This window comes from Habropoda laboriosa, unplaced genomic scaffold (assembly GCF_001263275.1).
Source record: "Habropoda laboriosa isolate 0110345459 unplaced genomic scaffold, ASM126327v1 scaffold709, whole genome shotgun sequence".
Classification (NCBI taxonomy): domain Eukaryota; kingdom Metazoa; phylum Arthropoda; class Insecta; order Hymenoptera; family Apidae; genus Habropoda; species Habropoda laboriosa.
In genome coordinates, this window is record NW_017100792.1 from 15,139 (window position 1) to 27,797 (window position 12,659).

Below are 12,659 nucleotides of genomic sequence, written 5' to 3' on the forward strand. Positions count from 1 at the left end.
AGTTTTTTTTACTGTTGTCTCCCCGAGACATATACATATCCTATCCTTTTCTGGAAAAACACTGTCTCTTAGTAATCAACTAAGTCTTTGCACACGACCAACTTCGTTTGTTATTATTCTAACGACAGTATACGACAATTGACACGCAGTGCAGATGATCAGAGTTCAGTTTGCCGTAAAACCGGGGGATGGTTCTCAACTACGCGGACTGTCGACGTTCCTAACCTACGCGTAGTTCGACAGAACTCTGTATACATAATACATACATACATATATGTTTAAACTGATATGTAAGATGATACTTTTTCCTCTGGCTTTCATAGTGGATACACTGTTAGAGTCTTATTTTTCTATTGTAACCCTGTCATGACGATTATTTTATTATATTTACGATAGGTTATTATAACTTTTATCACTTCGAGAATAAATAATTGGTTTCTGATTGCTTCGAATATAAGCATCGTGTCATCAAAGAATTCCTTGTTTCGATTAATTTGTCATTAATTATTTTTCATTATTTTTGGTTTTTATTAAACACTAATGTACAACAATCTTTGTAAATAATACTCAATATGAGTTTCTAAGTGGTTAATTTATGAACAGCGCATCATCCGAAAAAAACGAGACAGAATATTAAGTTATAAGTATGGTCATACTCTTACCTTGAACTGCATTTTTCATAACTTTTCCACCATTTCCGGGAAAAATGACAATTACATTTTTCATTCCTTAGGATGCGTAGAATGATGCTGCTTACCTTGAACTGCATTTTTCATAACTTTCCCACCATTTCCGGGAAAAATGACAATTACATTTTTCATTCCTTAGGATGCGTAGAATGATGCTGTAAAAAAATTTTTCGTTCCGGCCGTATGCCAAAATTGGCCTTTCTTTAACATCCTCCTTTCGCTTGGGTCATTAACGACCCAGATTGCCTATGGAGGGTTAAGAAAGCAAGAACAAGGTTCAATGATGCACTTGTATTTTGCTGTAAAATGTATACTTATTTGTTACATGTACCATTTAATGGTATCTTAGTAATTCTATATCATACGATTTAACCATTGTTTGGTTCTATTTAGATTGTGCTGGGACAAGGTTGGGGAATCTATATGGGGCAATGCGTGTCTCGTAAGGCGGGCGTCATCGCAACCAGTCATCGCGATTCGCTCACCTATCGCATCATGGATAAACCCGCCAAGGTAAATAATATTGAAATATTAATACTTTTGCTAATTATTTACAAAGAGGCACATCTAATCGATTTCGATGATTTACAGATATGTTGTCAGGGTTAATGTCCTGAGTAACTTTGCTTATACATAGAATCGCCGCTCGGCCTATTCCTAAAAAACTTCAGTTCAATTTGCGGTACGATTACACTTCATTTTGGCGTAGACGGACACACTTTTGTACAACCCAACCTAAACCTAACTCATCGACGATAATCATTTTTAACATAAATAAGAAAAATTAATGGGTTATAGGTTGGGCTAGATTAATATCCGGCCGACAACGCTAGCGTGAAATAATTTTCGATTTAGCGTAGGACAATATATGCGTGATTGACGTATAGCTCAAACCAATTCTATCAGCGGGGTGCTGTATTTATTATTGTATATGTACGTACATAGTATTTACTATGTTGTATTAGCATTTATGGGTCAGACGTCGTAAGATTGTAGCCTCCGAGAATTTACCCCAGTACATATTTATATATCTGGCTGTTCACATGGTAGAACGTGTAATCTAAAGTAGTAGTGACAGTAGGTATATAAGTAAAATGAAATTACACGAATATTTAAGTAAATGTAATAATTATGATGAATTAATTGTTTTATTGAAATGAAATTCGATCGTGTTAACTTAGTGTTTAAGTGTCGTAGCGTATTTTATGTTAAAAATCCGATCAACAAGGGAGCCAAGAAAAACTGTAACCTGAAAATTAGTGCACACCAAAACTCCTGTTTTAGTCATATCCAGAGTTGGGGCATAAAAACCTGCCGAATTTTTGAAATAAAATAGAGTTTCAAGTTTTTCATCTTTTATTAAGTTCTTTATGTCAATACAAAGATGCTATCGTGCCATTTTATTTTTTGAAAAAGCCTGCAGTGAGATGTGCCCCGTTATTCCTCAGACATTGTTCCAGACTACTTCGAAGATTTCCTATAACTCTCTTGTTCATTTTGTTAGGAATCGCTGAAATTTCATCTTTCAAACGTTGTTTTAATTCTTGAATATTGACAACTCGAAGAGTATACGTTTTGCACTCTGCCGAAAATTCCAAATCCACAACTTCGTGGAGTTACAGCAAGGAACAGAACCATGACGCGGAATTTGAGAATGAATGTGAAATAATCGTTGCGTTCTAATAACTGATTGAACACAATGTTGTTCGATCCATTGTTCCACGATTGCTGAATTGGCATCAAATTCTCTGAAACTCTATAGCGTCAGTTGAAACAATTGACGGTGTTCGACAGTGAACAATCGTCGAATTTCTGTGCCCCACACTGTATGTCTTCTTCTTCAGAACGTTTGCCGATTTATCGGGTATCATCCCACGCTGAGACCACCACGACAAGAGTTTATATAAAATGAATTGTGTATTGATGTATGAAACTAACTCAAACATGCCCCAAATATACCTCAATTCCTATCTCAAATTTTAGAAATGCGAGGCATAACATTGAAACTTTTTTAAAGAATATCTCGCAAACTAAAGCCGAGCGGCGGTTATATGTATAAGCAAAGTTACTCAGGACAATGACTTTGACAACATATCTAAAGGTCATTGAAATCGGTGAGGTTTGCCTCTTTGTAAATAATTACCATACTTTTAATTATAATAACCGTTCAATCAATTTAATATAATAAATTCTCGAAATCCGTAAAATTAAATTTGGAGTATGTTGATCGAGAAAATTGCTATAAAGGAATAAAGTAAAATAAGTAACTACTGATGGCGAATATTAAAGAATTGCATTTATCGTAACGTTTTCAGTGTAAAAATGAGCAGAACGACATTTTTTTGTTTCTAAAACATTAACGAAACCATCGATGGCATTTAATGTAGAAAATTTGTTTCCAATTACAATACAGTAATTGACGAATAATTAAAAGTTCTGAATTACCAATATGATATGTATATTCTATGTAAATTAAATACGTAATTGCGTATATTAAAGAAAGGAGAAAATTTCCAGCATACACGTAACATTAGTTCGTTTTAGATTTCTAAACGTGTATACAATAGCCCCACAGTTCCATTAAATTTCAAACAGGAAGGGGTTGCGTACGGTGTACTACTTGATTCATTATTTGTTAGAGTTGAACGATCAAATCTTGTAGAAAGCGTTCAATCGGTATGAAGAGTGTTTTTCAGCTCGTGAAAGAAGTAGAATTCGCATTTTTTAGTTTTATTCTTCAAAATATTCTTTATACTGTAAGAGTACCTCTTGTAGTACTTTCAACTTTCAACAATTTTTGAGTATTTAAGGAAACAAATTGTAGTCATATTATGTCCTTCTAATCACAAATATAAGAAATACAAGAAGAAAATGTTATATAAGTATATAAAATGTTTATATTATAAGTACGATATTGACCAAAATAAATACAAAGGTATTAGTAAACATTAGTTTTGAGGACCCAGACACTTCTACTATACTTTCCCTATTGAGAAGGAATCAGTCCTGCTTCTCTATCAGTTAGAAGGGTTCTAATTTATAAATTTATAAATGGTTTCAATAGTCAAGTAAACTAGTTGGTTAAAGAAATGCGTTAATCCTTCATTGTCTTATTGTGCAAACGAACGTGAATGAATAGGTGAAAGTGAGTAAATTTTCCAAGTAAAAAAGAATGAATGAACGCAACGATACATGTTCTCAGTAGATTTCAATCGCAGAACTGGTATTTCATATGTAAAGTAGTAAAGCATTTCATGAATTGTAATTCATATTCGAGAAAAATAATTTACTTTTAATATTTCGAATGAGTAGGTATTGATTCATTCAGATAAATTTAGATATTGATTATAATAATAATTTGTTACTTTATTAAAGTGGAAATTATATAGTATAGTATTGTATACCGATATTATTTTACTTGAATTTATTTTACATTACTCAATAATGTATTATCGATGATAACAAGTGTTATGTAACGTGGGTATGATATTCAATTAATTATATATCTCTAATGAGCTCATTAAAAGTAAATTCTAAATATTGAGATTAATTAGTATAATTTTAAATTCTAGGATTAATCTTTTCTTTTTTTTTCATTTTTGAACTCACGGAGAATGATTATTTATTAAAGTAAACCAAGGTGACTGTGCGTATTTTCTTTGACGGATAGAAAATTTTAGATGATTTTAAGAAAGATTAATTAACGATTACATTAAATTTCACATTGTTGAATTATTTAATATTAGACAAAGCAACTAGAGTATTATTTATTGATATCACATTAGCGTTTACTTAGTAAGATGTCAAATACTTTAACCTGTTAATCGAAAAGTTTGTTTATTAGGAGCGTTAAATGACAGAAAACAAATTGACACATTTTACCAACAAACGATTCAGCATATTTTGCCTACAACAAATTTGACTATACTTTAATATGATTTCTAATAGAGCTGTAATGATAAAATTAAAGACTGAGAGATTGGATTAATAATTAAACAATCGATTTACTGAAAAAGGAGGGGTCTTTTTCATATGATGCATTAATCCGTCTTTCTCTGTATTAATAATTCTCTATTTTATACTAGTTAAACATTCCTCTTTTCACGTACAAATGACAAATAGAATTTTGTTTTGAAACGTTTAAAAGAATAATTTTTATTAATTTTGACAAGATATTATAAAACTAACATATAATCAATAACAGTTACACGATTTTTACCATGTTTACAATGGTGACCAACTATTTAAGGCCGCTTGATACGAGTCAATTTAGAAATGCGTGTATATTACATTTTATAAATTTTATTTTTCACATGTCGAACATTAAATATTGTACGACATACTACTAATTGAACTGCACTTTCAATTTACAAAGTCGCTAATATTTTTAACGCTTTATTATATTATATCATCCTAACGACGGATAATCAAAATTATCGTGACCTTCTCAATCTCTAGATTTCAATTCTATTCAAACATTATGGACTGATGCGGATAAACATATGAGCCATTCAGAAGCCAAAGTGACTAACTCCATCAAATAAAATGTATTAAATTTGTTTTATTTATGTAGAGTGAAGCACCAAGCATCTGCTTCGATACTAAAATTGGAAGAATACCAAAAAGTGGAGTTAATCATTTTGGCTTCTGTGTGGCTCATATAACGAATTATAAACGAATGCATATCAGAATAATCAAATTTTAAAAATTGTGCAATAATATAATTTTATCACCGCGGTCAGTGTTTGGGTGACTCTAGTCACCTTTAGTTAGGATAGAGCGAGCGCTTGATGCTGGGTGACTATAGTCACCCTTAGTATTTAGCTTTTCCAACGTAAAGTTGTATTATCTGTTGGGTTGATTTAATTTGTATTAAGAAAATTGGGTCGAATTTTAAATAGCTTTCCGCTGTTATGATCACATAACATAAAAAAATGCTAAAAATAGTTGTAATTTGTAACGTTAAAAATAAGATTATGTTAATATTCTATTGCAGCACTCTGACTGTGTACTACTCGAGAGTTGAACATGTGAAAAATAAAATATATAAAATGTAAAACAATCCTTTGAACTATAAAGCAGTGTTACAATTAATCTTAAGCAGCTAGTCGCCCTTACATATATTTTGCATACTGTTTAGAGTTACAAATTTATCGATTATAACAGAAATTATTTGCAAACTATTTTTTTGCAAACATTGCACAATATAAGTTATCTTTCGTTTATTATATTTTGTACTATCATTTCTGACACGATGATTTTTGATTTTTCAGTAGTTATTAAAATTAATTTTTATGCAATGTTCTGTTTTAGTGCTGCAATTTTCTTCTTATTTTTTTCTGTATAACTTCACACATATTCAAATGTTTAAACACTCTTAAAATTTAGAAAGTTTTACGCATTCAAATCGAACACGTATTGAAGGATGGCGAATAGCTACTTTAACTGCATACCCACCTACTTTTCAGTACATTCCACATAGCAACTCCAGGCATTAGCGTAGTCAGCTTAATGTTTTTCTTGTAAAAAAAAAGAAAACGATTCAAATGTTGTAAATTTATCCTTTAAAAGTAACGTTGCTGTAAGGACAAATTTCCAAAAAATATCAATTATTTCCAGGATTTATTGCATTGGTATTATTTCATGGAAGAAAGTACCTCACTTTTCTGTTTACATATTTTTTAGTGTTAATGTAAGTTTTGTCTAAAGAATTGCTATAATAATATTACACAAACTGTCACTATTTGTGTAATGGATAAGGTCAACGCATTTCTTCTTTTTTTTTAATGCAACGAAAACTGATTATCTACGGTGCAGAATAATAAGCTAAACAATACAATTGATATAATAAGTTTTTGTATTTTGAGAATTTTCTTATTCTTGCTTACGCCATTGCCTAGACAAAATATACATCACAGACTTTCTTGTTCTTCTCCGTCCTTTCACTCGACCATTTGTAGTATTTCAATATACGTGTCTCATTTTTCACATTACTTCCTGCATTGAAATCACTTTGTGGTTCTTCGTTTTATGTATTACGTGTTTAAGGACTTGTTTCAACGCTTGGGAACGAGTTATAGTACACATTAGAAATTTCTCGGCAGTAGAAAACATTTGAAACGTTATTGAGTTGGTGAATGTATCAGCTATCGACCAATCTGTAGTCAAGTTACTTCTCTAGGTAAATTAAATTCAATATTTTTGCAGAATTTATGGCACCGTAATCTGATCGATTCGAATTGCAAATTAATCCAAATAAACGAATAAAGTTTCTTCCTTCAGTTAACCCAATTATTTTGTAATTATAATTTATGTATTACTTTCGTATTGTTTTTACAATCACCTCTATTTTTTTTTTTTTCAACATGTTTCTTATCATTTTGTTTAGTATTTCATTGGAGAAGTTATTACGATCGAAGAAATATCATTTCTTCTCTTACGAAGGTACTGTTAGAATACTATTGGGTTGTTCGGAACGTTCGTAGCGAAATTTAGAAAGAATTTAAACCGTCGTATCTCTGTTTCTAATTGAGATAGCGACAAAAACCAAACGGTATCTTACTCGTTAGTTAAAGACGAATCTAACGCACTCCTCAGATTATTCGTAGGGTGAACCGGGGTGGATATAAGTTGAACTATATTTTCTGTGGTGAAGCATGGATGTTGAATTTTTCGTGACAACGCTTCACCGTAGAAAATACAGTTCGACTTATATTCGCCACGTTCGTCTTACGAATAATGCGAACAGTGCGTTGGATTCTTCATTAACTAACGAGTAAAGTATCGTTTGGTCTTTGTCGCTACCTCAATTAGGGACAAAGATGCGTCGGTTTGAGTTTTTCCGAAATTTCGCTACGAATTCTCCGAACAACCAAATATATTCGCATCTGTTCACCTTAAGAATAATGTGAGGAGTGTGTTGGATTCGTATTCAACTGACGAGTAAAATACCGTTGGGTTTTTGTCGCTATCTCAATTAGGGACAGAGATGCGTCGGTTTGAGTTTTTCCTGAATTTCGCGACGAACTTTCCCAATAACCCAATAGTAAATTTATGCTGTAATTGTGAATGAGATTAATACTTCGTATTACATGTTAAGCAATCTTATAATGAAAACAGTGAAAATGGAGTAATTGTATTTGGAACGAAAAAAGTTGGAATTGTCATTTTTTAGGGTAATTAGAGGTCCTGTGATTTAGAGCCAAAGCTTGAAGGTACTTTTAGCAATATTAGATTACTACCCATGATAACAAGTTTTCTAACAAATTTTTTCAATAAAAACTTTCATATTTAACTATAAAATTTTATTATATACTTTTAAAACACATGGAAACGTAAGACTGGCTTTTAGTATAAAGTAAATAATAAGAAAATAGCATAAATTTTGATTTATTGTCAAAGAGAAAAGAAAATCGAAGCAGTTATACACGCATGTACGTGGAAGCATAATAGAATATTAATAAAATATCATTTCTTCATAAATGTAAGTTAACAAATTTGATCAATTATTGCTTTCCAGGTAACATTTTGTTTCCTCCTTCTTTCCTTTTTGATGATAAACGGAAATTTGTTATTTTGTTACTATTTATCTCAAACTAAATCCGCCTTATTTTCCTATTATTTTTGAAAATATACAGGGTGAGTCAATAAGAACTAACATCTAAACTAACTCGTTATCTCTTGCTTGTATCAAAAAACGGTTTAAATATATCTAACTAGATTTTTTTATTATCTTATACTTTTTAGACTTCAAAATTACCTGAATTTTTCATTTGATTAATGCATCTTTTTTTTTTAATGCTGTGTTGTAGCAGATGAAAAGATGAATTATAACAAGTTGACCTTGAATTTTAAACTGAGATATTTTGTATAAATTATATAAATTTTGTTTAAATCCATCTGGTACACTCCTTCTAACGCTACATAATTCATTTAAACCGTTTTTTGATACAAGCAAGGGATAACGAGTTATTTTAAATATTAGTTCTCCTTCACTCGCCCTGTGTAATAACATTTTATTGTTCTAAAATATCAACGTTTGTTCGTTAGTTTCGACTTACCGTGTTCGATCAAAAACTATTCGTCCTTTAGAACAGCATAACTTTTTTAAAACGAGATCAAACGACTTGAGTACCTTTTGAGAAGCTAGAAGGATTAATTTACTGGAATTACGTATGCAAAAAGTTTTGGAAAAATTGCAATTTGTGAATGAAAATTTTAAACATACGTTTTGTACATTGACGTTATTTAAATACATGCTGAAAATTTCATCGCGTTATCTAGTTAACTAATCCAATCTAGTCCAATTTTAAAAAGGTTATACCGTTCTAAAGAGTAACTGTAATTGTGTGAACTTCTTCATCTGACATTAAATGCACGAGTGGTGTTACGAATCTGATACTGTACCGCAATATTGCAGCTGTATTTTATAATATCATATACTACTAGAAAAGCCAGCTGATTCTGTGAGATACGAGAAGGTCATGCCCACAAAGTTCAATGTCCCTGGTGTCGTTTCCATTGGTATCGAAAATTGTCTTTTACACATCGATTACGTTTAGTACAGAAGAATAACTGAAGATATCTCTCAGATAAAGTCTCAGATAAAGATGGCATATGGCAAATATTCGTTGACAGCTGTTTACGAATAATTTTTCAGGCAGACACTGTTACATGTGTATATGGAAAGTGATATAACGGTAATTTTGTAGGGAACGCTTCTACTATTGGGTCGAGCAGAAAGTTCATGCCTATTTTTCATATGAGAACATACGAAGTTCGTATATATTCTGAAAGATCGTTTCTTCACGTGTCTTTTGGAAGTCTGTTCGTTACAATTATTATTTAGTTTCTTCCCGGAGTTATATGTAAGAGAAATATCAGTCAGGATAACGGTGGTGAGCGGTGGAATAAGATATAAACGTGGGCGGTTAAACAGAGTGAATCCTTGTATTTTGAACTATACTGTATGAGTGCTGATACAATTCTATCTTTCCTGAAAAACCTAGTCAAGAGGACCCCCTTGACAATATGGCCTTTCTTAGCCTTGAGGTAGAACTATCCCTAGGAGGGAGAAACGCAGCAGAAGACTGCACATGGCCCACTCAAGCCTTCGCTTTTTGGACTTTTCTAACATATAGTATTTTGAAGATGGATGCAGAGTAGATTTCCCACACTTATTGTTTTTTTTCTTTTTTACTAAAATGGGAAAACACCACTAAAATAGCAAACAAATACGGAGAAGGTAGTCTATCAGAAAAAAATTGATCACAAATGATTTGCAAAATTTAGAGATGAAAATTTCGATCTTAAAAAGAAAGAACTTTTTGACAAAATGGAATTGCCAGGAAACGGCGAAAAGTTATAGAATAAAACGGTACACGTTTTATTGAGTAAAGAAATTATGTATTGCTTTAGAGCACAGTTACTTAAAAATCGGCACGAATTTTCTGCTCGACCAAATATTTTACTTACATCATGTTATGACATAATTTTTTTTTCCCATTAATTTCATTTGTTCGTGTGTTTTGGCAGAAGAGAGTATTTGAATGTGTAATGTACTGTTTAGAATTTAACTCTTACTGCATTAGGAAATGGAGCTATTTTGCTATTTCTTGACATTTGTCGATGCATAAAATATTGAACCGGATCAATACTACTCGATCTTTATTTTCTAACTATTTTGAGCAGCGAAGAAGTTCTACGCCAACAATCACATTTGGCATCGTAAGGTATACAGTTTTAATATACGACATGTATTACAGCGGCGTTTACGTCATTATGCAGTCACATTGATATGCAGCATATGCATGTAATATTCATGTATTGTTTTTACCTTGATACATAACTGAATCTAGTCGTAGCGTATGTGATGGGAATATACACTATAAACGATATCAGGTTAAAAAATAAATAATGAAAGGATTTCCATTTGCGGTAACTCTACCGTTATTTTACGCTTACTGATCATACGTTACATCCATTCACGTTTCAGGGAACTTTCAATAATTAATATGTACTGTTTTCGTCCATATTGTATTCTTCGTATATTTATTTCTCGCGGAGTTAATTAAAGAGAGCTGTAGAAAGATGTGTTACATCGCGATACTTTGTATACCTGGTTCGATTTAAATGACGTTACTTAACCGAGCGTAAGTTATGTTAGATACTAATTGTACCGATTATGTTGAAATTTGAAAACAAGTAGCACGATAGTCTTTTCACTTTTTCGCAAATTTCGACTTGAAAGAATTTTTTGGAATTTTTATAAAAAGTATAAAATTTCTTATAGACTGTATAAGAAGAATTGCAAAATTCTTCACGTGTGCACAATTTGTTATATTCAGTTTTCGGAAAATATATTCACCTTTATGTGAGAAAATATATGTATTCATACTTTTGCACGAAACACATAATATTATATAGGTACAGTTTATTTCTATAACAAATGTAATAGAGAAAAAATATGAAATTTCTCTATTGTAAAGTTGTACAATGGTATTAAAGAGTTGTTTGCCGGACACTTACAATTACGTTGCTCAACTGCCGTATGCAGTACCGGACATGTAAGATTACGGATTTTGCATACTTTAACAAAGGTCTACGCACTGTGTTCTTTCTTCAGTCACAGTGATTCTTAGAAAAGCTGTGTTCCTTTCATGTATTTGCATATGTGTTGCCATTTGCAAGTTATTCATGAAAATTTAAAAGACTTGGCGTTTCTTCTATTAGTTTACAGAATGTTTGTGTTTTAGTGTCGTATAATTTAAATTTACATTTAATTTATGTAAATTATATTTATATATAATTATACAGATTTAAAGCATCACTTTTATTGTTTTTTTTTCTATATATTATGCAGCCACTGACGTAAATTCACGTCATTTATGGTCCTCTGTTTGGTTGTCGCTGACGTGAGTTCACGTTTCAAATTCCGTTTTTGGTTGCCATTGACGTAACTTCACATCATTCCGTAAGCTTTTTTTTGGTTGCCGCCGAGTTATCATATTTAACAGTTTTGAATATTTTATTTTCTTGAAGAGACATTTTATAATTTTCATCCTCGTCTTAACGACAGAAGTTGCGACGGCTACCAGCTGTTGTATTTCTTTATTTTAGCCGGCTTTCAGTATTAGAAAAGTGAAAAAATTACCAGCTGCGAATGTGTTAACGCAAGATTCGAGGTGAATTCGATACGTAAAAGAATTTGATATAAACATTTCTCTTATCTGATTATATTTAAGTTGTCTGCCGTTTTTATCTTGCAGTAGTTGTTTTATCTTCCCGTTCAGACAATGCTCAGTGTGATTACCTTGAGCTTGGATAAAAGTTTCTAGATGTCTTAACTTTGACCTTCCACTCTGCTTAATATTGGTTGAAGCGTTTAAATTTATTGCTGTACTGTAGGTTGCACAGTTTAGTTAAGTTTGTGAAATAATTTATGAGATTTGACCGTGGCAGCGGAAGTTACTGCATAATAGTTTCTATGACAATTTAAGTAATTTTTATTTTTAAAATAATAAAAAAGAGAAATACGCATCGTATCTTAATTGACCCTCTGCTGTCGAGACGCCGTTTTTGGGACGTAAAGCCCGATATGGAGTCTACGAAACTCCTCAACTTCCGGTTAGTTTATACATAAATATAGAACATTTCTGACAACTTTTCTTACCGATTTACCTTTATTACACATTTTCCTAATGAGCAGTATAGAATAGAGTGGTTAGTTGTATTAATTTCATTTTAAATGGCTAAATGTCATACTTACTCGTTATTCCAAGTTCGTTTAACCCTTATGTCAATACCTGGGTACCCTTTTGCACATTTTCTCACTTAAAATATTTTATCTTCTCGGTAAAAGGTTTTAGTATCCGGCCAGATCGTTATTTGGCACATTTCCTATCCGTTTTTGCTTCAAGTTTAGAATTTCTTTATCAGAAAACTACTAAAATTGGATGATAAAGTAGGCGA

The 12,659-nt window shown here is 31.7% G+C and overlaps 1 protein-coding gene across 2 annotated transcripts in view; it reads left to right on the forward strand.

Annotated features, from left to right (window-relative positions):
* LOC108577244 (putative mediator of RNA polymerase II transcription subunit 26) overlaps positions 1-12,659 on the forward strand; it is a 61,965-nt gene that overhangs the window by 8,570 nt on the left and 40,736 nt on the right. The window contains exon 2 of one of the 2 annotated variants that reach the window (XM_017940377.1): positions 1,083-1,202. In XM_017940377.1, the coding sequence (XP_017795866.1) occupies positions 1,113-1,202 (90 nt within the window). In that variant the 5' untranslated portion in view covers positions 1,083-1,112. Of the gene's footprint in view, positions 1-1,082; positions 1,203-12,659 lie in introns of those variants that run through there. The other variant, XM_017940378.1, reaches the window with a different exon arrangement.